Genomic DNA, 25,924 nt, shown 5'->3' on the forward strand with positions numbered 1-25,924 from the left:
TTTGAAAAATAATTTATATATTTAGAAACTATATAAAAAGTACTATAAGTCACACTAATTAACAATTTAAAATATTTAAAGAGCATACGAATAAATCGTGATCAAATATTTTCTTATTCATCGCTGCAAATCTGTATTTTATCACATAAATTGGAATAGATGGAGGATCACAAGTGAAACTATACTAATATATGAAACACCAGAAAAATGTTTTAACATTGTGTTAGTGTATTTCCGTGAAAAAACAGAAAATGTTTTAACATTGTGTTAGTGTATTTAATTTCCATAGTCTTAGGTATAAAATCACAGACGAAACCATTTGCCTCTTTAACCAAAAAAATACCATTTTGCCTCATTATAAAAGGTACTGTACATTTATTATATTTGTCTGTCCCTGTTCACTATTTATGTCCACCTTTTGACATCAATTTTAATTTTGACATCTATTTGTCAAGGATGGTTCATGCGATGGACCTTTGTCTTTTTCTTTTTAAATGAGATTAATGATATTTTCAAATTAATTCCTTAGTGATGGCTCAAGTCTGACATATTAATTTTGTTTAATAAATATTTATGTTGGCTAAATTCCTATTGGGTAATGGGAGGTCAATTTTGCGCTACCTTCCAACTATTGACATGATGGAAAATGAGTAGGAAATGAGCTTTACTTTTTGTACTAGATAATTCTTATTTCAAAGATTTTTATAATCTCATTTAAAAAAAATAAGACAAAGGTCTATCACATGAACCATCCTTAACAAAGAGATGTCAAAATAAAAATTGATGTCTAAAGAAGGCCATAAATAGTGAATAGGGACAGAAAAATAATAAATGTTCCTAAATGTACCTTTTATAATGGGGTCCTTTATAATGAGAGGCAAATGGTTTCGTCTCTGATTTTATACCTAAGACTATGAAAATTAAATACATTAACACAATGTTAAAACATTTTCTGATTTTTTACGTATTAGTATAGTGTAACTTGTGATATTCCCTATTTCCCAATTTACGTGATATAGTTCGAACTTCGAGAGTCAATTTTTTTTTATTTTGACCGTGAATTCGAACATAACAATCTTTAAATACTATAAAACACAATAATTAACAATTTAACAATATTTAGTGAACATGTAAATAAATCGCGGTCAAAAAATTTCTTATTCGACGTTGAAAATCCGTACTGTATCACATAAATTGAAATAGATGTTGTAGTATCACAAGTGAAACTATACTAAATTACTAATCCGTAAATAAACCATAAAATGTTTTTAACATTGTATTTAGTGTATTTAATTTCATAGTCTTAGGTATAAAATCGGAGACAAGACCATTTGCCTCATTATAAAAAGTACATTTAGGAACATTTATTATATTTTTCAGTCCCTGTTCACTATTTATGTCCTCTTTTTGACATCAATTTTAATTTTGACACCTCTTTGTTAAGGATGGTTCATGTGATAGACTTTTGTCTTTTCCTTTCAAAATGAGATTACAAAAATCATTGAAATAAGAATTATCCAGTACAAAAAGTAAAAGTCATTTACTATCCATTTGCCATCATGTCTATAGTTAGCGAAAAATTGACCTCCCATTATCCAATAGGAATTTAGCCAACATAAATATTTATTAAACAAAAATTAATATGCCAGACGTGAGCCATCACTAAGGAATTAATTTGAAAATATCATTAATCTCATTTACAAATAAAAGACAAAGGTCTATTACATAAACCATCCTTAAGGTCCCGTTTGGACATGGTTTGAAACCTGATTTGAAATTATGTTTGGACATGCAATGAGGTAATTTTAAGGAGTATTTTCTCTTATAGACATAAAAACTCCACAAGTTGTGAAAACTATCAAAACATTCTCAATTCTTATATAATTTTACCAAATGAGCAAGTTATAGCTCATAACAAAATTAATACGCTAATTCATAACAACCGGCTCAACATTAGTATTAGAAGACCTTTCTAAAAATACAACATCAATTGATCAAATTTTAGTTCAATAAATAAAATTAAACTATTGGTCTTTTTTTACAAAATTAAAAGGTTGGTAGACATAAATAAAATTTGGTGAAAGTTAATGAGATTGGTAAATAATTGATGGGGGTAATTGTTAAAAATAGCTACCAACTTATGGGTCTTTTTTATAAAATATAAACTTCTAGGTTAAATTTTATATTTTAAAAAGTTAAAACCATGGTTTCAAACTATGATTTCAAACACATATCCAAACGCTGATTTGAAACTATGGTTTGCTTGGCCAAACGCCTACTCAACAAAGGGATGTCAAAAGGAGGACATAAATAGTGAATAGGGACAGAAAAATATAATAAACGGAAAAGGCTCAAATATGCCATTCAACTATCGGAAATGGCTCATTTATGCCACTCGTCAATAGTTTGATCATTTGTCCATCAAACCATAGGAAATGGCTCATTTATGCCATCGAACTATAGAAATGGCTCATTGTATCTTGCTCATCAATAGTTTGACTTATTTATGCTATCGCCCGTTACCAAAATGACTCATTCATGCCATGTTTCATTAACGCCCTTTATAATACCGGATATGACACGTGACTCCAATTGAGGTCTCGTCGGTTAATTAAACTTTCCCCGATTTTAAATACCAAATTATAAAAAAACCCGATCCATACACCTTAGCCACCCACAACCATAATCTAGTTGAAGGCCACGTGTCATATATGGTATTGTAAAATTAGTTTTAATGAAATATAGCATGGATGAGTCATTTTGATAATAGGCGATGGCATAAATGAGTCAAACTATTGATGAGTGGCATAAATGAGCCATTTTCTATAGTTCGATGGCATAAATGAGCCAAACTATTGATGAGTGTGAGTTTAACTCGGAATAGTCACTATTTTCCAATTTACGTGATACAGTTTGAATTTCGAGAGTCAAGCTTCTTTATCTTGACTGTGAATTCAGGCATACAATCTTTAATTTTTTCTTTTTAAATAATTTACATATTTAGAAACTACAATAATTAACAATATTAAATATTTAAAGAACATACAAATAAATCACAACAATATTTTTCCTTGTTCGACACTGAAAATCTGTACTGTATCGCACAATTTACATATTTATAAATAACATAAAGAATACTATAAATCACAATAATTGACAATATAAAAATATTTAAATAACTTACAAATAAATCGTGGTAATTTTTTTTTTTATTCGACGCTGAAAATCCATACAGTATCACGTAAATTGAAACAGACGGAGAAGTATCACAAGTGAAACTGTACTAATCCCTTAAAAAACCAGAAAATGTTTCAACATTGTGTTAGTGTATTTAATTTTCATAGTCTTAGGTAATATAAAATCAGAGACGAAACCATTTGCCTCTCATTGATTAAAAGGTAAATTTATTATTTTTTCATTTTCATTTCACTATATATATGCTCGATATTATATGTTCTTCTTCATACACACTCATATTTTCAGTTAAAAAAACACACTCCAGTGGCTCTCTGTTAACAACTCTCTTTCCGATTGGAATCTCCGCCGTGAGAATCATCGCCGGCGGGAAACACTTCACCGGACTTCATTCGTTTATCGGTGAGTAAAAAAACACTTTTATCTTTTTTTTTTTTTTTTGGTCTTTTTTTCTTTCTCTGTTTATCATTGATTGATTATATGATTCTTGTTTATGTGGACCCAATTTGGGTGGACCTGTTTGGCTTGTTTATCACTTCTTTTTCTTTTCTTTTTTTCTTTGTTTCTCCATTTTTGTTTAATTTTTGTGTTGTAAGCATTAATCATGTACGATGATTAAATGGTACGTTTTAGAATCTGATAAGCTATGGTTCATTGGTGTTTTCAAGGATTAATTTTATGTATAATGGGGATACATCATCCTCATTCTTTTGATCGGAATGATTTTAGATTGTTTATTTGATCGGAATTAGGTGTAATTGAGTGAAATAATTACACTCTCCCGTTCTTAAGGAGAAGTGAGAATGTGTGTTAATTAGCCTTCTTTCGTTCCTTTCTTTCTTGAGAATACATGTCGCTCTTGCTCTAGTTCGAGGGGTGGGAATTCCTTGCTTAATTTCAAATTTCTGTTTTTTAATTAAATATACATTTTTTTTTAAGAATATCTACGGCTCTTGCTCTCGTTGAGCCGCGGGAATTTCTTTCTTAATTTCAAAATTCTTTTTTTTAAAATAAAATTAAATATATATATATATATCTTTCTTTCTTTATAATACGTGTCCCTCTTGCTCTCGTTCGGACCGCGGGAATTCCTTGCTTAATTTCAAATCTTTTTTTTTATTATATATATTTCTTTCTTTTTTAGAATACCTGCTGCTTTTGCTCTCGTTCGAGCCGCGGTTAATTTCAAGATTTTCTCTTTTTATTAATTATATTTTTTTCATTTTTGAGAATACTTGCTTTGCTCTCGTTCGGGCCGCGGTTAATTTCAAAATTTTCTCTTTTTATTAAATATGTTTCTTTCTTTTTTGAGAATACCTGCCACTCTTGCTTTCGTTCTAGCCTCGGGAATTCCTTGCTTAATTTCAAATTTCTCTTTTTCTTTTATTAAATATAGTTCTTTCTTTTTTGAGAATACCTATTGCTTTTGCTCTCGTTCGAGCCGCGAGAATTCTGCTCAATTTCAAATTTCGCTTTGTTTATTAATATATTATTTGTTTACACTTTTTTTTTTTATTAAATTTATTATTTTTTTACAGTCTTTCTCTTTCATCTCAAATATACGGATTAAAAGTAATTATCATTTATTAGATTTATTTTCTAGTTATGAGTATACGTATTTATTTTCTAGTTATGAGTATACGTGTTTATCTTAAAATATAGTTTTAGATTCATATCTATTTTTATTATTAAGACTGCAATTTCTTAGTATACTCACATGAGTTGAAATATCGATTATTTCTTACAATATTAATTTCTAATTTTGGATTATTTAACATATATTTTCTTAGAAATATGTATTTTAAATATTTTATAATAAGACATATTTTTTATTTTATATACACATATAAGTTTGTCAAACATTAAAGTTTATTTACATATTCAACTAACTTTTTTATTTATAATTAATTTTTATTTAAAATATCAAAATATCTGACTGTGTCATTACAATGGTCAAACCAAACATGACACATGAATTACAACAACAACATTTATTGACAACATATCTAATGTAACCTCAGTAAATGGGTTCCATATTATGTAACATTACACTAGATTTTGTAATTACTATCTTAATAATTATACAACCAAATAAACTCAAAATGATTTCCAAACACACCCTAACGAATTCAGCACCAAATGCCTAAAAAATATAGCCACTTTAGGCTGTGAAATTGTGAAATTTTGTTTTTATGTATAAATATCTGAAACCGCAATTAAAAGACTAATGTGCCACTATAGTTTTTGTACGTGTGAGATACTTCCTTTTCTTTTATATTTTTCCACATGTGACACTCACTAATAATGAGATTCTCATTTGACCAATCAGTTTTAACAGACAGAAGATGAAGAAAAGAGAAATCTTTCATTGAAAAGTAATAATGTATTTGTGTACATGTATATAGATCGACACATATGTAGAGCCCGATACACATATTTTAATCATTACTTTAGTGATTAGACATGTAATTAAAATTTAAAATCTAAAACTAAAAATTTTAAAAGATGAATGCACTAATTAGATTTTGAATTCATGTCTCACATGAGTTATCCACACCCCATCTTAATATATGTTTGAACATGTGCTTGACTGTTTTGTGTTTTATCTGAATATCATAAATTTCAAATTGAAGAAATAATACTTCATGGATTCTTCAAATCTATTTTACATATTTGTAATAATCCCCTTTTAACATTCACTTAAGTGTATATATTTGTCAAAATCTGATTTAATATATTTTGGATATTTTTTATCTGTTTAATTAAGTGGAAATATTTGTAATATACTAGGAAAAAGGTTTTTGACTTTTAATTTAGTATCAAATAACTATTCAATGAATAAATTAAACTTTAATCAGTGCACATTTCATTGTCACGATTCATTCCAACTACAATCACCACCGTAGCATAATTATCTTTAAAATATTTTGTTGATAGATAGTATTAGATTAATTAGTTTATTATTGAATTTATATTTATTAAATTTTAAATAAAGACAAAAAAAAAAAAAAATAAATAGTTTTAATTATGTATTCATTAATATAACATCTCAATAATTTAATTATCTTTTTATGCATAATCTGAGTATAAAAAAATAAATGAAGATAAAAAATGTTTTAGAACAATTATTACAAATATATAAAATAGATTTGAAGTATCCATGAAATATCAACTCCTCCATTTGGAATTTATGATTTGCAAAATAGTAAGTACATACACATATTAAGATATGCGGATGGTGTGCATATTAATATAACATATAATATATGTTATAATTTAACAATCGATTCAGAACTCATTTTCAATGATGTCACAAATTATTATCTTATTCATTTCTTGATGGGTAATTCTTTGTAATGAAAAGTGAGAAAATTGGGGTCCGAAGATAAAAAGATTAGGGCTATTGTTTAGCATAAATGAATCAATTGTCATCACACTTCACATCATCCTCATTCGTGTGCTAAAGAAAGATTCAGGTCTGTCACAAAATGCACAGAAAATTTATCCACTTTAAGGCTATGAAGATTTTGTTTCTCTATACTATGCTTGCATATCTGAAAGTGATATTAATAGACTCTTTTTTTACTTTTTACATAGGACCAATAAGGTTTGACAGAAAGAAAATGTAGGAAAGGGAAATCTTATATACAATTGTAGAAAAAAGTTGACGTGTTTTTAGGATTCATTAAGCTTGCAATTCTCAAATCAAACTTAAAAGAAAATACTAGTACTATTTTTCTTTTTTCCTTCCACATAATTTATAATGGAGTAAGAGAATAATTGTAATAGTGATAGTAATTTTTAATCCCTCAATTATTAGTTAATTCTAGTTTTAGTCCTTGTATGTCTTTTAATTAATGAAAGAAAAATAATTACATTCTAAGTCATGTTGCTACTATATCACAAATATTAAATTTAAAAAAAATATGTCTTTTAATTAATGAAAGACTAAATATTCTAAGTCATACTCCTATATCACAAATATTAAATTTAAAATTTACGAATAACTCAAGAACTCAAAGTGCCTACTTCCTCTGTCCCAATTCATGTCGCACACTTTTCTTTTTAGTTTGTTCCAAAAATAATTTCAACTTTATGTATTTTGAAATAATTTAACTTTATGTGATAATTTATAACCACATAAATGTAAAAAGCTAATTTTGGATCAGAAATTTCAAAAGTCTATTTATTTCTTAAACTCCATGCCTAATTAAATAGTGCTATGTAAATTGGGATAAAAGGTTATCATCTTTTGTAATACTTATATTTTGAATTATGACATATTGGTCACAGTTGTGTCTCACACTAATCTTTTTCTTATTAATAAGAAGATAAGTTTCGTTGTTAATTTACTTTCCCTAGGTTGTAAACAAACCGAAAATCTTTCGGATCAGTGGACTATAACCTATCAAAAATGATTAAGCTACTCTGTAACCTACCAAATATGACAGACTCTATAGTAATTGGAAAATTTATTTTGGAGCTTGTTAATAAATTTACCCCCACCCCGTTATTATCATTAGTAGTAATTCTCTTTTACAGCTGTAAACAATAATAAATGTACCATAATGAACAAAAGAACCAAAAGGGCATTACAAGCCAATCCCTTTCTTGTTTCTCTTATACTTACCTTAAATAATATTCCGTTTCAATATATAACCCTGCTGCATATATACACAAAATATATACATATAGTATATTTTCCCTCTCTTTTCTCTGTTAGCCCCCCTCGCAACCCACCCCACCCCCTCTCTCCCACTGTCTCACGCAAAGTTTTCTTCCATAAAAGGCTTGTTTCAGTCACCTTTTCTCTTTTGCTCTTTCTCTATCTCATTCTATATTAGTGTAATACATTCAAAATTTTCTTAAGTCTATTTGACTATATTTTGATCAGTCTCTGTTTCTCTGTTTTTATTACACTTAAGTTTCAAGAATTCAAAGCTATCAATCACTTTTTGATTTTCCGGCGAGTCTCTTTTCAGAATAGTTTTCTTCATTCAGGTGAGTATTTTTGTAGTTTGTAAAAAAACTATTGGAAGAGTTCAGTATGTGATTTTTTTTGTTGTGATTTTGAAGAAAGTGTTTAAGATACGTATATGCATGTTACTGTTCTGTTATGGGGTTTTTTTTTTTTGTTGTTTTTTGGGTGGGGTTAGTTTTTTTTTTTTTTTCCTTTCTTTGTAGTGTGTTCATGGTTGTGCATTTTTTTGATCAAGAAATTGTGTATTTTGACTCAGGTTTTGAAGATGAGGACTAGACACCAACTTATTGATTATTGGAAGGAGTTGATTAACGAGAGGAATAGGTTGAGTCAAAGTGGTAATCCTAGTCAGTCTTCTGGTACTTCTTCTGTGAATATTGGAGAGGATGTGAGTTGTGGGAGGAAAAGAAAAAAAGTGGAAGAAGAGAACACAGCTTGTGGTGATATAAGAATCTTCTAGTGTAGCTGTAACACTTCCTAAAGGAAACACAGCTTGTGGAGGTAATAAAATGGTAAGAAATATGGACAAAATAAAGAAAGGGTGGACAATGGGAAGAGAAAAATGGGAGAATCTTCAGAAGATGGTAGAAAGTTCAGTCCAGGAACTTGTGAGTCCATCACTAAACGGCGTCTCATCGATGAAACCTCTGATTCTAGTTCTGATTCTGATTCTGATTCTGATTCTGATGATGATGATTCAGAGGAGGAGGAGAGTGATCCTGATGTTGCGGAGGAGGCTGTTGCAGGCTCAGGTGTAAATACTGGATCAGGTTCAGGATCTTGGTCCAATGTGGGGTCTGTTGGATTGTGGAGTCCAATGTTGAATGCAGCAGCAGATGAGGTTGTTTCATCTACCTCAAGCATGTGTAGGACAGCGGGGTCTAGTGAGGGGTCGTGGGAATCAGAGGAGCTGATTGATGTCACTAGGCAGCGGATATCAGAGGAGGAATCGCAAGAATTTAGTGATACAACTGAATCTTCTGAGTCGGAATCTGAAGCTTCAAGAGATGATGATAATGATGACCCAGAAGACAAGGATTTCTGGGTGAAGGAATCATCAAGTTCTAGCCAATCTGATGATATAAGAGATGATTTAGATGATGTTGTGAGCTGTCCTGCAGAGCAACAAAACAATGAAGAAAGAAAGAAGGAGTCAAATGTTGGGGTAGTACCTCAGCTTGCTGTTGAGGGTGAAAAGTACAACAAAGGCCGAACATATTCTCTTCGTTCACGCTCACTTTCTAAGCCCAGAAAGAAGAAGCTAAACCGTGGGGATTGTAGTAGCCCGATTCTTCTTAGTGATGAGGAGGAGCCTAAATCCGTGTCTGAAGAGGACTGCAAGGCTGATCACTCGGTGCAAAATGCTGTTCAAAAGGATGCTGTTAAAAAGCATAGAAGGACTCGGAATAGGATTCTTAAAGATTCTGAATTTCTGAAGTTTGTTGTTGATTCTATAATAACTGATGATGATCATATTAAACTTACTTCTTCAGAAGAGAAGGAACAGGTTCCTGTCAAAAAAACGCTTCCCTTAAAGTTCCGGTTTGAAGATGAGGAACCTCAACCACCGGAGAAAGAAGAATGGGAAAAGGAAATTGAACACCTTTTTGCTGCAATGGACATGTGTATCTCGCAATCACATATTGGTTTTACAAATTCATCTGTTTTACCGATGCAGAGTGAAGAAACGGCTGGCTGTCAGATGGGGAACCACCATCTTGTTCTAGATGAAGAAATTGGACTCATCTGTAAAATTTGTTCACATGTGCATTTGGAGAGCAAGTACATCTTCCCTACTTTTGTAAGTATACGAGTTTTGTCCTGTCAAGCACTTTTCTTTTCAATTAGGAACACAATTTACAAGATCTGTTGTTATTACTTTAATAGATTCCATCTTTTATCTTAATGACTGTATGTAGTACTTTTTGCTCTACTTATGCATGCTAAATTTTTTATTTTGTCCAGCTGCACACATGTTCTACTAAATCTAAATTCATGGCAGTTTTTTCTATAGCTTTTCCATGCCAAGCTGGAGGTACTGATGTTTTGTAGCGGTTAGGATACTTGAGAACTGAAGTGTGCTTGACATAGTGCATGATAAGAATAAAGGCAATGAAGCTCGTTCTACGCTTCAGAGATTTGTATTAAGTTCTTGTATGTGGAACTTTTGACAGTTTGCTACGGCCTAATGTTTTCTCTTTCTATTGAATGGACATGCTAAAAATTTACAGCAGTAAATGTAATTAGTTCAGTCAATTAGTTTGTGAGGTTTCTTAGTCCATAAAATTATATTTATTCTTGATAGCCCTGGTTACATGTTCTTTTTGCCATCCTTATATTTGATTTTATCATCTTTGTTCTCCAATTTTTTTATTCACTCGTAAGTTTGTCTTGAACTTCTGTCGTCTGCAGGCTCAGAGAAACCGAGGGAGGCATGAAAGGAAGTATTTCGGAGAGTCACCATCGCTCTTGGATGTTGACGGCTTCAGGTTTTATGACTCTTCCACTGTCCACGATCCTGCTATTTATGGGGAAGGTACGGTGTGGGATTTAGTTCCCCTGAGTGCCAAAGCGACAATGTATCCTCATCAACGTGGAGGCTTTGAATTCATGTGGAAAAACATTGCTGGAGATATAACTCTAGAGAAGCTGAGAGAGCCTCCGTCGGGTAGTAGGGGAGGATGCATAATCTCACATCCACCTGGCACCGGAAAAACCCATCTGACCATAGTATTCCTTCAGGCATATTTGAAGCAGTTTCCAAAGTCTCGGCCTGTAATCATAGTTCCGTCCAATTTGCTTCCTAACTGGGAAGCAGAGTTCCAGAAATGGGAGGCGGACATTCCCTTCCACAACTTGAACAGCAAGGATTTCTCTTTCAAGGAAGATGACTCTACTGTTCGTATCTTCCGCTGTTTATCCCGTACCGGAAGAAAAAACTCACACCATATACGTATGGTGAAGCTGAGATCCTGGGCTAAAAGTACGAGTGTTTTGGGAATCAGCTGTGACTTGTTCAAGATCCTCACGAGAGAATATGGAGACTTTCCTTATGCCAAAGAGATCAGAGAAATACTTCTAAAGTTACCTGGTCTTCTGGTACTTGAAGAAGGGCACACTGCTCGGAATGAGCAAAGCCTGGTGTGGAAAGCTTTGAACAAAGTTGAAACGGAGAAGCGTATAATTCTGTCTGGAACTCCCTTCCAGAATAACATCAAAGAGTTGTACAACACCTTCTGCGTTGTTAGTCCAAAGTTTGCTGCAGAGTTTGAGCAGAAATGGACATCTCTAAGCAGTTGCATTGACAAGAATGTCCGAGCACTGGAAGAGCTTAGGGATATGATTGCACCACTAGTCCATAAATGTAGTGAAAACGTAAAGAAGGACAGCCTTCCAGGTATAAGGGACACTGTGATACACTTGAAGCCCACAGATCTGCAGAAGGAGTTGCTTAAGAGAATTCCAGAGCATCCAGGCTCCTTTTACGAACAAAATCTGATGTCTCTGATATCTGTTCATCCATCATTAGTGGCGAAGAAGAATGAGTTCTGTGACTTAGAAAGTCAGCTAAAAGAAAAAGAATGTCGCCTGGATCCAAATATTGGAGTAAAAATGAAATTTGTTGTTGAACTAATCAGGCTCTGTGGTGGCTTGAAGGAGAGGGTTATAATATTTAGCCAGCTACTTGATCCTCTAAACCTGATAAAGGAGCAACTCCATTCTCTCTTTGGCTGGACATTAGGCCGAGAGATTCTCTATATGGATGGGAAACTGGATGTAAAGCAGCGGCAGATATCGATAAACTCTCTTAATGACCCCAAGGGTGATGTGAAAGTCCTTCTTGCATCAATAAAAGCCTGCTCAGAAGGAATTAGTCTTATAGGGGCCTCAAGAGTGGTTTTGCTTGATGTTCTCTGGAATCCCTCAGTAGAACAGCAAGCCATCAGTCGAGCCTACAGGAATGGTCAGACTAAATTTGTGCATGTTTACTGTCCGGTGACATCAAAATGGGAGGTTGACAAGATTGAACAGCAGACAAGAAAAAAGTATCATTCGGATATACTCTTGTCTAGGAATGAAGTGAACACTGGCAAGATGAATGCTGTGTCAGAGGATACCATACTAGATGCCATGGTTCAGCATGAGAGCCTCCGTCATATGTTTGAAAAATTATCTCGTGCATCCCGTGTGGTTCCTACGACATGTAACCACCCTTCAAAACCGAGCAGTTAGGTTAGTTTTGGGAACCTGTTTAGTGTATTTTGTTAACTGCATGTCCCTGAAAAATGGCTCAGATCCTTTATCTCTTTCTTATCAGATCATTTGGAGCTTTTTATGGGCCTAAAATGAAGCCGTCATCCTTCTGTGAGGTGCTTCCTGACAGGTACACTATCAGACATCAGTAAGCATTTTTTTCTGAAGATGCTAAATGCTGTATTCACAAGAACTACTGTAATTATTTCCTCGTTACCAGGACATCGGGAAACTTCATTAGTAACTAGTGCCTTGCCTTTATTGATAAGCAAACCAGTTAATTTGTAGTACTGAAATGAACTGGAGAACACACTAAACCAAATTATTACTACTACTATAGTTTCATTTGATCTACTACATTGCAAATGAGTTGTTTATACCGAATTAAAACATTAGGAACGGTGTGTTTTTAGACATTAAGAAGTATTTTTCTAAACTTTTTTATCTTTTTCTTATTCCTTTCCTTCTGGTTTCAGGCACTTTGATCCGTTTTGGTAAAAAAGTAAAAAATTCAAGAATGTGCAGATTCTCACCTGGTTAATCTAGTTGCAGATACGAGTTTTCATCACCCACACAGGGTGTTCTTGTAACTGTAAAAACATTGTTTTGCTAGTCAACTTTTGTTTCATAGCTGTGAAAAATCTCTTGCTCCTTTATCTGAGAAGCATATCCAAAAACAATTGTATTTGGTTCAAGCTCTTTGTATATATGTTTCAAGTTGTGGATAGTATTTTGGCTTCATGCCTATTTATATATGCCTTGCATTATATGAGCCTCTTTGGATTGGCTTATTTTAGGTGCTTTTAAGCCAAAATAGCTTTTAAGCACTTTTGTAGTGTTTGCGTAAAACTAATTTAAGCCAAATCAACAAAAATAAGCCAAACCCATAAGTTCTAACTTATGGCTTTTAGCTTACAAGTCAAAAGCCATACACCCATCCAAACGGGCTCTATTTTATGGTTTTGATAATTTATTTTCAAAATAATTAAGCGAATACTTTATTTAACTGTGATCATAAGTCATAACGCCTCAACATTAACTTTCAATTTATACTGAGTAGTGCCAGATACTTGTATTCTTTCACATGTCATCCCATTGACTAATCAATTAGTTGGGTTTGTAATTTGATCATACTAGAAGGGAAAATAATAAAGGGGAAAAACGGGCAAAACCTCTTCTGTTGGTAAAAACTTACTAGTATGCAGTGTTCATACCACATCAATAAATACAAGATATGTGTTTGGTAATTAACTTTTATTACTTAATCATGGTTACTTAAAACATATTTTCATCCTTATTAACTCACTTAACTACGAGAATTGATATGGTTTGGTGTAAACAAATTTACTCCTCCTATATTAGGTTGGAAATACGACTAGTTCCTCACTAATGATTTCAAAAATATGGCAGCTTTTTGAGTTACAAACATGACCAAATTAAGGAAATAATTTACAACAATCTAAAGCAAAGAAGTAACTTATTGTTTGGTTGATCTGAATAGAAGAACTCCGTGATCCCAAAATTAGGAAAAAGAGTTTGAAAGAGTCTCCGAATGTATAGCTCAAATAGTTACTCCTTTTTAAACTGGTTTTATACAGTTAAATCACAATATAAAAAATCATTTTCATAAACAAGCAGATAAAAAGGAAAAAGAAAGAAAGAAAGAGTCAATACCATGATCCAAAATCATTTCATTTTAACATTTTTCTTCTACTTTGTTCTTCCTTTTTTTCTTTTTCCACTTTCTTTTTCTCCAGTTCCGTAACATTGCATAACCAAGTAAAACACACACACACACACACCGCCCCTCTATGATCTGTTATCACCATTACACATGCAAAATCAAAATCTAGTTAGATAATAATGCATGGATTCATTAGACATTACGTACACAATATTTCTTTGTTTCATGATAAACTAATTGATTCCCTTTAAAGTGTGCATGTGATCTGGAGATTGAAGAAGAAAAGTGTAAAAGGGTGTTGAGTCAATATATGTTACATGCAGCGAAGGGGTGATTCCAAGAAAAGTGAAACATCACACAGTCACTATAACAATAGTAATAATAATAATAATAGGAGAAATAGTAGAGTTGGTGGTCGTGGTTCAACTTCAGCACAGTATCAAAAGGTAAAAGGTGGTGGTAGTTCTGTTCTACCTCCTCCTTCCTCTTCTCCCACCACGCTAAGGTATCATTCTTTTTTTTTTTTTTTTTTTTTTGGTACTAATTTATGTGGTAGGTTTCAGAGTACGAGGGTCAAATTAACTAATTGTTGAAATAAAATTTACATCATGTATGGATTTTTCACTAGTTACTTGTACTTATTCGGTTGCATTATATGTGGTGGGGTTCAGAGTACGAGGGTCAAACTACCTAATTTTCAGTGTGAATTAGGACTCACATTTTTTCGATTTTTTTGAAATACTTCCTCCGTCCCATATTATCTGATACTTTTCGCTTGTCGAGATTCAGACTATGTGAACTTTGACTAATATTTTAAAATGTATTTTTTCATCATGTTGATATGAGAAAAATTGCCACTTAGTCGTTTTTGTATAGTTTTGAAATATCTAAATTTTTATTTAAATTTTTTGAGTTGATCTAATCCGATTTAGTTTCTAAAATTAGTCAAATTGACTCCTGAAAAGATAAAAGTGATTATTTTGGGACGGAGGGAGTGCATTTAAACATTTCATAATTACGAAAGAAGTATTAAAACTGATAATTCAAAATGTTTATGGAAAAATCACGGTCAAAGAAAACATGTTTGGCTCTTCGAATAGTATTAATGGGACAGAGGGATTGTTATATTATTGTAGAATGAAACATGCTGAAATAGAACAGAATGTGATGTTGATGATTCGCGTAATTGGCTTCAACTAGTTTGGATTTGAGGCTTTTGACGTTGTTGTACTTATGCATGTTTGTCAAACAAACAAGGCTTTGGGTTTTATGAATATGATAAATGAGAGTACTGGCACAAAAAAAGTTTGACTCTAGTTGGGTATTAGTTTAGATAGTTTGTTTGCTCCGCCAGAAAAGGAAATACAGCAATAAGTGTAGACTAAACCTGAATTAATCTCCTATAGGAAGTAGGAGATCAGTTAAGTTGATTTTTCTTGCCATTTGCATTGGAAACTTGATAGTTTCCTGTGCTAGTGATCGGGATCCCTCATCCAAATTCATAATTCACTGCAAAATATTATCCCATAACTACCAGTAGTCTCATAATTGTTCCATTATGCCTCGCTACGTTGAAAGAACGGGTTGACCGCCTTGAGTTTGAACTACTTCTGAGTTGTGTGAGTAGAATGTTACTTTGTATCATGAGGTTATTGATATGGTATTCTTACTGAGCTATTTCATTTTTGAGGATTTTCATATCGAGTAATCATCAACTGCACACTGCATGCGTCTGAAATTTTAGACTGTTGCATGCGTCCTCATAGACAATTCTACATTGAGGAACTTTTTTTGGTTGAATGTAATTTGATATTTATAATGATTTCTTTGTATTAGCTTCAAGAAGTCTGATGGAGAAACAGGTCCATTGAAAGCAACTGATGCTGTTGCTGATCAGGAGTTTGTTGCTGTGCAAAATGATGCCCCTGCCAAAACCTCAGGATCAGGTTTTTTAAATTTCCTCTAACCATTCACTATTTATCTGGTTCATAAAACTCTCCAAAATTCCTCGATTATAATTCCTCTGCTTAATTGCGCTTGCATCAACAACGAGCAAAATTCTTTCTAGTCTATTTGCATAGCATTCTGGTTACTGCAAAAATAAGTACTCCTTTAGATTTCACAGCGGTTTCCCTTCATCTCCATCTATGAAATCCATGCAAATTGAGTTTCTTAACTTTTTGTTTGTTTGTTACCGTAGATGTCAGCAGACTTTTTAGAGTTCTAAATCAGCTCAACCATTTTGGATTTGCTAGATGAGTTAGTGAAAAACATACATTTTTGTAGTAATTCCGCTAAATCATTGATATTTAAGGTCCAAACTGTTCTGAGAATCTGTAGGTTAATAGGTGAAATGATCACGCAAAGCTTCATTGGTCTAGCAGAGGGTAAAGAATCTCAATCTAGATTCTTAAAATCTGCCTGTAGCAACTGCACACGGATCTATTGCGGGAATTCTGAAATGGGAGGATATATTATTTTACATGTGATACTACTGAAGCTTTAAGGAGTTTATCTCAAATCTGAAAACAGAACAGCATTTTCTCCCTTCAATACCTAAGAATTGAAATCTCAATGCTTGCTGACTAGAGAAATATTAACTTAGAAAGTTGAAATTGTAATGGAATATAGAATGCATATATTCGTTCTGAACTACTGCTTTTGTGGTCTTAATGTGTTGATCAAACAGGCATACCTTTTTTCTCTTCTTGTTCTTCTTTGGGTTCTCTTTTTGTTTGTTCATTTGTTTGTTTGTTCTGATTTGCCTCTAAACTATGCTGCAACTCCTGCTTGCTTCTCAGTTTTTGATTTTAACACTTTGAAAGGATACTACATTTTTCAGTTTAAGTTTGTCTTGAACTTAAGAAGTAAAAAGTAGATTACTACAAATAGGTTATATGGCCTGCTATTCATATTTAGAAAACTAATTGTAGCTCATTTGAATTATGGTTTTGAATTAAGAAATACACAAATACGTCATGACAAGGCATCTTGTACTAGATCTATTATAGTGGTGGTTTTGGTACATAAGTTTCGGTAAGTTGAAAATTGGAAATTCTTTTACAATTCCTTAAAGGAGAGGAATTCTTAAACTCAGATTTTGGGAAAGGGTAGACTGGTGTCTGCATGGGCAGTTCTTCTCATATCTTGCTTTATGTAGTTCTTGTACAAGTAGTACTTGTTTTCTTTTCCTTATTTCCTCAAGCATCATACTTCTCATCTGGTGTGTCATTGGTTATTTCACTAATTCACTGGAAAGAATAAATAGGTGATATGATGCTATTTTTTCTCAATATGTCACACATTCTATGAGTTTTCAGGCTCTTCAATTGCTCCTATATCAGATAGAGTCATACACGAAGATAACCAAATTGTTTCTGGTGCTCTTTCTCCTCAACATGCATCTACAGATTTGGATCCATCAGCTCCCCAGACCCCCATGAAAGGTATTCTTGCTGTCAGGAACATTCATAGTGATTAGACATTAAACAATATCCCAATACCATTTTCTCTTGATACATCCTTTGTCTGTATGTAGTTGTCATGCTCAAGGGTGTTGAAACAACAGAAAAAATGGGAATGAATTGAACGGTGGACATATATGTTTATATCCTCTACATAATTTGACCCACATAAATGGACTTGCGTACCTGCATTACTTGTTCTGTATTGCTAAAATTTTGAGGATTTCCAATGCTGTTTCATTTACTTGTGCTTCTATGAACTATTTCATTTACTTGTGCTTCTATGAACTATGTATCTGGCAGATGACACTTCTAAGAAAGTATCTCTTCAGTTTGGAAGCTTTACCCCAGGTTTTGTGAATGGGATGCAGGTACCACACAACATGTCATTCATATACTCCATTTGCTTTATGGGATTATCATTATTCTTTAACAAGAAGGATTAAATTTAACTTACTGAAATTTTGCTCTTAACTTCAGATTCCTCAAAGAACCAACTCAGCACCCCCCAACATGGATGAGCAGAAGCGCATGCAGGTAGTGAAGCTGTCTAGTGATTCTTTATGATTTGTATTCTCTGCAGATGCTACTTCATATTGGAATTGACTAACTATTTCAATGAACCAAAATCACTACTTGTTCACACAAACTAGATAAAATAGCATGGAGAAACTTGAACAGCTCCTCAAATAAGTCATTATCCAAGATTTTAGCGAGGTATTCTGAGTGAATAGATCAAGATCAAGCCTCGAGTAATACATTTGCGCCAAATTAAACTTTTTTTTCAATGTCGCATGTGGTTGATTGAAAAACCTGTTCTCAGAATTTGGGCGTGTATCTCCACAGTAATAGAGAGAGCTGGCTGTGGGGATTGTCATGGTCTAGCTGTCTTTCTTATTGGTAACTGTTAACTTTTCACTATTTGTTTCAAGGACAACATTTGAAGTAATACTAGTGGGTGGTTTAACTTTCTAGCTCTTTCAGTTGCCGAAATGATGCTCTGATTTGTACTTTAGGTTAACTCTTTATCATCTTTTCAAAGGAAACATTCTGTTTTGCAGGCACGATCTAGTCCTTTTAGACCACAGCATCTTTTGCCTTCTTCTGCTCCACATCAGCCACAGTTTAGGGAGGACACTGGGAAGCCGATGAATAAAAATCCTGATCCTCAGTATTCTCCTGAAAGAGATCTACCCATTCAGGTTTCAGCTGCTCATGCTGTGAGTAGCATGCAGAAGTTATCTTCTCTCCCTTATCCTGGGGTTCCAGTCAATCCTCCTTTTCTGCCGCCACACGGTCCTGTGCAGTTCGGAATGCCTGGACCACAGGTTCAACATCAAGGGATTCCCTGTTCTTCGTTCCCGATGCCAATGCCACTACCTGTTGGAAATCCCAACCAAGTCAGGCATCCCCCATTTGTCCCTGGTCTCCAACCTCACCCTATGCAGCTTCAGGGAGCAATGCAGCAGGGACAGATGATGAACTTCCCTCCTAAATTTGGTCATCAGATGAGCTCTCCGTTTGGCAGCATGGGAGTTGGGATTCCACCTCAGTTTGGGCAGCATGTTAGGAAGGTTAATCCTCGCAGATCTGTTAAAATTACTCATCCTGAAACTCATGAAGAGTTGAAACTAGATGAGAAGGTTGACATGAAGTTGGATGGTCGTTCATCTGGCTTGGCAATACATCATGTTGGGGGCTTACCGTCACAGCCTATGCCTTATGGTCCATCTCGTCCTATGAACTTTTTTCCACATGTGCCCCCAAATCCTATTTTCTTACAAAATGCTCCTCCGGTTCCTATAACAAACTCCTTTGTGGCTCCCTGTGCTCCAGGACTAGGATATAGCTCTCCAGGTAGGCAAGATTACTAACTTTTGTTGGTGAATGTGCTTTAAATATTTATATGCTTTTCCTAGCTGCAACTTTAAATGTATGCATGGGATTTCTATTTCTCCAGCTTCAGTTCAGTTGGCCGTTAACCAAGCTCCTGGCTCGGTTAGAAGAGAGCTTTTGACATCTTCATTTGCCAAGAAGACAACAGAAATAGAAAAAGCACTCCAACCACCTTTGAGAGTTAGCTCTAATGAAGAGGAACTAAAGATTCTCCCAGAAACCTCGATTGAGGCGTCAGAATCTGCCTCCAAGCCAATACTTTTTGCTTCACCAGACAAATCACTAGTTTCTGTTGATATACGTCCTTCTGGTAGTGCTATTAACCATGTTCAAGGAGTCGATTATGTTGAGACCGAGTTGAAGAACCTTCCAATGAAAAGCCAATTGCATCCTCAACAGCTACAAGAGGTATGTTTACTTTTATGATGGTGCAGCTTCCACATGTCTTCACATCTCTGGTCTTTCTCAAAGACTCAAACTACCCATAGGGCTTACTTTCTGACAAGGGGAGATCACTGATTTTTCTGAGTATTTAAAAATGACTTAAGCATTCTCATAACTTTGTCATTCTCTGAATCAGGAAGGAAATTTCACGTCCATATCGAATCCTACACCAAATTCAGTAAACCGTATTTCAGAAGGTCAGAATGCTGAAACTATAGAAACCCAAGCAACTTCCGCATTATCAGAGACGCTTAGTGATGCTTCCATTTGTTCTGGAGCATCCCTGCGTAATTCAGACACTAGCATTCATGATGCATCGGAACATTTTAGAGTGACAACTAATCAAGGGAATGTGATTGCTGGTAAGGGCATTAGAAAAGGACAACTTACAACTACTCCATCTGATAGGGATATACCGGATCAAGTATCAAGCGCAGGTGGCTGTGAAACTAACAATGTGGGTCATCATGAGGATTCTCATATTCATACTTCACCATCATCTCCATCATATACCAAAATTTGGGGAAAAGTGTCTGACGAAACAAAAACTGAATATCGTCGCGTTCAAGGAGCAAGTCCAAAGGATAAACCTACGAATAAGGTGAAAAGTGCAAACTCCAGGGGAAAGAAAAAGAGAAGAGAAATTCTTCAGAAAGCTGATGCAGCTGGGGATACGTCTGATCTTTATATGGCATTTAAGGGACCCAAGGAGAAACTACAGTCTTCTGTTTCTTCAGAAAGTGTTGAGAGTTGTTCCAGTCTCACAGCAAGGAAGATATCATCAAGTTCTAATGAAGATTTTTCAGCAAATGAAGATAAAAAGAGTACAGGTGAACCAAACAACTGGGAAGATGCTGCTATGTCAACTCCAAAGTTGGAAACTTCTGGTGACAATAAGATCATTAATGATAATCTTAGGCATCCAAATGGTGGAAGTGTCACTACAGGCAAAAAGAGATACTCAAGAGATTTCCTTCTTACCCTTTCTTCTCATTTCGCTGATCTCCCTGCTAATTTTGAAGTTCCATGGCATATGGTGGAGGCCCTTTTAAGTCCTAATTCAAAAGGGGTGGATTTTAACAAGCATGGTCCAAACCCCTGTCCTGGACAAACTAATAGCAGACAAGGCAGCTCTTCTTGGTCTGAGAACCGTCCTACTGGAATGGTGGATGATGGCAGGTGGACCAATGAGCAACATACTGATATCAACCAAGGGGGAAACGCTAACGGTGCTCATCCAGGAAGAGGAAACCACAAAAATATGAGGAATCTACAAGGACAGCCACCTAGCCAATATGTATCTGTGTTACCTGCGGGAACAATGCTGCCATTAGCCTCTCAGGGAGGAGTACAACATATTCGGTCCGATGCCAACCGCTGGCAGCGGGTTTCTGGCTCTCGAAAAGGTTCAAGTCCTTCTCATCCACTGCAAGTTATGCACAAAGCTGACAAGAAATATGAGATACGCAAAGTGACTGATGCAGAAGAGGCAAAACGTAGACACTTGAAAGCTATCCTCAACAAGCTAACTCCACAAAATTTTGAGAAGTTGTTTGAGCAAGTAAAGGAGGTTAATATTGATAGTGCTACCACTCTTGCTGGTGTCATTTCACAGATATTTGACAAAGCTCTAATGGAGCCAACATTTTGTGAGATGTATGCAAATTTTTGTCATCATCTAGCCGGGGAACTTCCTGATTTTGTGGAGGACAACCAGAAAATAACTTTCAAGAGACTTCTCCTTGATAAATGCCAGGAGGAGTTTGAGAGAGGTGAAAGAGAAGAAGCAGAAGCTGACAGTATGGAAGAGGATGGAGAGGTGAAGCTGTCAGAGGGAAAGAGAGAGGAGAAGAGGTTACAAGCACGAAGAAGGATGTTAGGTAACATAAGACTGATTGGGGAATTATACAAGAAGAAGATGCTTACAGAGAGGATAATGCATGAGTGCATCCAGAAATTGCTGGGGCAGTACCAGACTCCAGATGAGGAAGATATTGAGTCTCTTTGCAAGCTTATGAGCACTATAGGAGAAATGATCGACCATTCCAAGGCGAAGGATTACATGGACGCCTATTTTGATATGATGATGACAATGGCTAACAATACAGATTTGTCTACTAGGGTGAGGTTTATGTTAATGGATATTATTGATTTGAGAAAAAATAAGTGGCAGCAAAGAAGAAAAGTAGAAGGCCCCAAAAAGATCGAGGAAGTGCGAAGGGATGCTGTTCAAGAACGTCGAGCTCAGGTCAGTCGGTCCACTCGTGGTTCAAGCACTGTTTCTTCTGCTAGAAGAGGGCAGCCTGCAGATTTAGGTCTTCGGCCATCCATGTTTTCTTCGCCAGCTCCTCAGATGACTCCATTTCGTGGAATGCCATCACAAAATCGTGGATCTGGAAGCCAGGATTGCAGGTTGGAAGCTAAACATCCACATGAGAGTAGGATATCATCAGCTGCCTCGCCACAGCGACCTCTTGATGATAAAACAATGAGCCTTGGTCCCCGGGGAGGAGGCCCCGGAAGGGGAACATGTTTCAGGGGCCCACCAATGCATTCTGGTGGTCCTGTGGCAGATGTACATGCTGGTTCTGGGTGGTCACCATACAACTCAAGACAAGAATCAATAGCCAAATATGCTCCAGGGACAGTGGTGAAGCCTACTGCTTATGCTCGACCAAATCAACATGAGCACACACATTATGCAGAAAGAGAAGTAACAAATATAAATCGTCCTTTTGGGAGATCTGCGGAACCGCCAGCCTCAGCTCATCCGGATCGACCCTCTGCTGCGCCAAATTCACCAGGAATGGTATTGTCTGAAGAACGACTTGGTGAAATGTCTATTGCAGCTATTCATGAATTTTACAGGTAAAATTTCTCTCTTCCATTGTTTAATTTGTCTATACCCTAGTTACTAATTCTTTCCTTTACGGTGAATCCGTAAAAGAAGCTGCGTTGAAAAAGAGACAAGTTGCCAGTGCATTACTGATCATAAAATGTAAAAAAAGAATGTAACTTGAGGACTTTTTGGGGAATCTGCATCATAGCAAGAGTGTAATAGAACCATCTGAAGGAAATGATATGACCAGTTAATTAATTACGAAGTTTAAGTTCTTAAGATATGATAACTTCTATAGACTATCTGCCCCAATGTAATTAATGTGATAGAGTATTTGTTTGTACATATCTGTAACGTGAAAATTATTCTGGTAAGGAAAGTACTTCTATGATTGTAGCTTCACATTGAGGGTGCCGACTTTGTTAAGGAAACTTATAGCAAAGGAAACTATTAACTACGTTTACATAATGTATGTGGCATTATTCTTTCATTCTGTTGACTACGTGAGAGAAGATCCTTTCGGGGATTTCCTACTTTTAATTTTCGTTTTACAGCTATAATGCGTGTTATTTTCTGGTTCCAGTGCAGTTGATGAGGACGAAGTTGTTCTACGCATTGGAGAGTTGAACTCACCAAGCTTCCTTCCAATGATGTTATCGATTTGGGTAAATGACTCATTTCAGAGGAAAGAAAGGGACCGGGATCTTCTAACTCGGCTTCTTATCAGTCTTACGAAGTCCAAGGTGGTACTGGATACCAAACAGCTTATTGAGGGGTAAGCCACCAATTTCTTTTCTACTATCTTCCGAGTCTTTTCTTATAATTGTCTTTCTCTTAGCAGGTTTGAATCAGTTTTAGCGACTCTGGAGGATGAAGTTACTGATGCTCCAAAAGCAGCTGTATTTCTTGGTCACATTTTCGGTAGATTAATTAGTGAAAATGTGATCTCTCTGAAAGAAACAGGAGGTCTTATACGACATGGTGGTGAGGAGCCTGGTCATCTTCTGCAAACTGGATTGGGATATGAAGTTCTCGAAAGTACATTTGACCTTATAAGATCAGAGAAGGGAGAATCAGCCTTGCGAGATATCTGCAGTGCCTCCAGCACACAGTTGGAAGATTTTAGACCGCCCGTGCTGTCCAAATGAACCATTTTTCTCATTAGGCGGCCACAATAACCTTTTGTTTTCGACGTGGTTAATCATTATTTTACCTAAAAACAAATGCAGAAGCAGGACAACTGAATATGCAGAATATTTGGTGTAATGCTTAGGCGTGTATACGTGACCACTGATACCGACTTTGTGGTGCATATACAGTTTGGCTTACTGGGCTCCTTTAAGTGTTTTTGAAGATGGTATAATGTCCTAGGTGATTGTGTTTTTGAAGATGGTATAATGTCCTAGGTGATTTTTTTATATATGTCCAAGTCTTGATGGATGAATTACTAAGGCACTGCAATGTCTTTGATGGGAGGTGAAGATCTCATGATTAATCAAGGTGCGCAAGCTTTAATGCCCGAACACCACGGTTATAAAAAAAAAAGATTAGTATAATTCCTTTCTCCATAACTGACAACCAAGATCACTTCTGAATTAAATTCAATGAAACCACCTTCCTTTTTGTTTTGCTTTTGAACCTGGGCAGATATAAACCTATATAATGGTCATAAAACATGCAGTTTCGACCACATAGCTAGAATTTACTAATCAATTTGATATTTTTATACGTTGAGCCGGTGGGAGATAGCAAGTAGCAAATGAAAGATAAGAGGTGTACCTAAGCTGGTGCGGACACCATCTTTATCTAATTTCATTAGATAGGTGTATGTCCAGTGTATGTTATTACTATGTAAACATAGGTGTATATCCAGTGTATGATATTACTATACTCAATTGTTGTCTCTTCTGTCCAGAAAATACCTAAATGGAGCATGGAGCAGAAATATACATCATATGACCATTGAGCAATAAATTTTGACTAGAATGAAGTTTGTAAAAAATTTGATATAAATTATTTCTAAGAGGAGTTTGTATTTAACAGTTTAACTAGCAAAAACATGTACAAAAAATATAAACAAAACGCTTAATAGATAAGTTTCAAAAATTTGCTTCGGTCGAGTCGTCTATCATGTGCTTTGATACTGTTATAAAGCTCATGGCTATGGAAAATCTTATTCACATGCTGTGTTTACACCAACTCAATAAATGCCTATTAGTATGTGTTTTTGCATCAATGATTTATTACTTAATTATAGTTAATTAATAAACATTCTCACCTTAAATTTATGTTATTATGAATATAGGATCTAAAACACCTAGTTCACCCGAGACTTAACTCCAAATTAGAAGTTTTTGCACGGATTTCCATTTAAACGCACTTGTCTTTAATTTGGGCCCCTCATATCTGTTGTCTTTAATACTCGTCTCTGCTTCTCATTTAATGAAAATATTCAAACCTATTTCGTTCTGCATAAGTTCTGTAACGTTCATCTTCAAAAACTGAACTTTAGCCTCGTTCGGCACAAGTTTCGTAGGAATTAAGTTATACAATATAAGTTGTGTAATATTTTTTAGATTATGTTGAGTGTTGAAAGTTTTGCCGTGTCCGATTTAAATATACCCCTCGATATACTTCCGGTTTTAGTGGTGGAAGAATAAATAGAAGGGAGGGGTAAAATGGGTTAGGAGCGCGGAGGTAGCATGTTACGTGACATCCACTTCATCAAATGTCAATGCCACATAGGATTGATGTCCACCTTGGACAACCTCAAAGGAGGAGGGGTATATTTGAACCAATAGTATAACGGCAGGGGTATATTTGAACCGAAGGTATAACAAGAGGTATATTTAAACCTTTTTCTCATAGTATAGGGGTATATTTGACCCTTTTCCATATTATGGTACATATGCCGAGCGAAATCTAAACATATTTCGAGCGAAAAGTGCTGAAGGACAGAAGTCAAAAACCACTCCGAAATGGGGACATTTGTGGGAATGAACCTGCATTTTTTTTGCACAGATTTCCCTTCAAAGGCGCTGGCCTTTAATTTTCCCCCTCAAATTGCCGGTCTTTAATGTTTACCCTTCGATTAAAAAAGTGGTCGAAAAATACCCCTAGGTTCTGGGTTCGAACACCCGTTCAGTCCCAAAAAAAAAAAAAAAAAT

General features: G+C 35.0%; 2 protein-coding genes across 3 annotated transcripts; both read left to right on the forward strand.

Moving 5' to 3' along the window:
- Positions 1 to 8,993: 8,993 nt before the first annotated feature.
- LOC132031805 (SNF2 domain-containing protein CLASSY 4-like) lies at positions 8,994 to 12,928 on the forward strand. The gene is made up of 4 exons (XM_059421705.1): positions 8,994 to 9,977; positions 10,589 to 12,367; positions 12,472 to 12,560; positions 12,907 to 12,928. The coding sequence occupies exons 1-4, from the start codon at positions 8,994 to 8,996 to the stop codon at positions 12,926 to 12,928; spliced, it is 2,874 nt and encodes a 957-aa protein (XP_059277688.1).
- On the forward strand, positions 12,490 to 24,128 carry LOC132030277 (eukaryotic translation initiation factor 4G). Of its 2 annotated transcripts, XM_059419840.1 has the most exons (11): positions 12,490 to 12,560; positions 12,907 to 14,619; positions 15,951 to 16,060; positions 17,435 to 17,560; positions 17,882 to 17,949; positions 18,059 to 18,115; positions 18,640 to 19,435; positions 19,539 to 19,882; positions 20,055 to 22,786; positions 23,341 to 23,532; positions 23,599 to 24,128. In XM_059419840.1, exons 2-11 carry the CDS (start codon positions 14,432 to 14,434, stop codon positions 23,903 to 23,905), a joined length of 4,920 nt encoding a protein of 1,639 aa, XP_059275823.1. In that variant the 5' UTR covers positions 12,490 to 12,560; positions 12,907 to 14,431; the 3' UTR covers positions 23,906 to 24,128. The 2 variants fall into 2 exon arrangements, with proteins under 2 accessions (XP_059275823.1, XP_059275824.1); XM_059419841.1 differs by lacking the exon at positions 23,599 to 24,128 and having other exon boundaries at positions 23,346 to 23,481.
- Positions 24,129 to 25,924: the final 1,796 nt, after the last annotated feature.

Source organism: Lycium ferocissimum, chromosome 9 (genome assembly GCF_029784015.1).
Source record: "Lycium ferocissimum isolate CSIRO_LF1 chromosome 9, AGI_CSIRO_Lferr_CH_V1, whole genome shotgun sequence".
NCBI lineage: Eukaryota > Viridiplantae > Streptophyta > Magnoliopsida > Solanales > Solanaceae > Lycium > Lycium ferocissimum.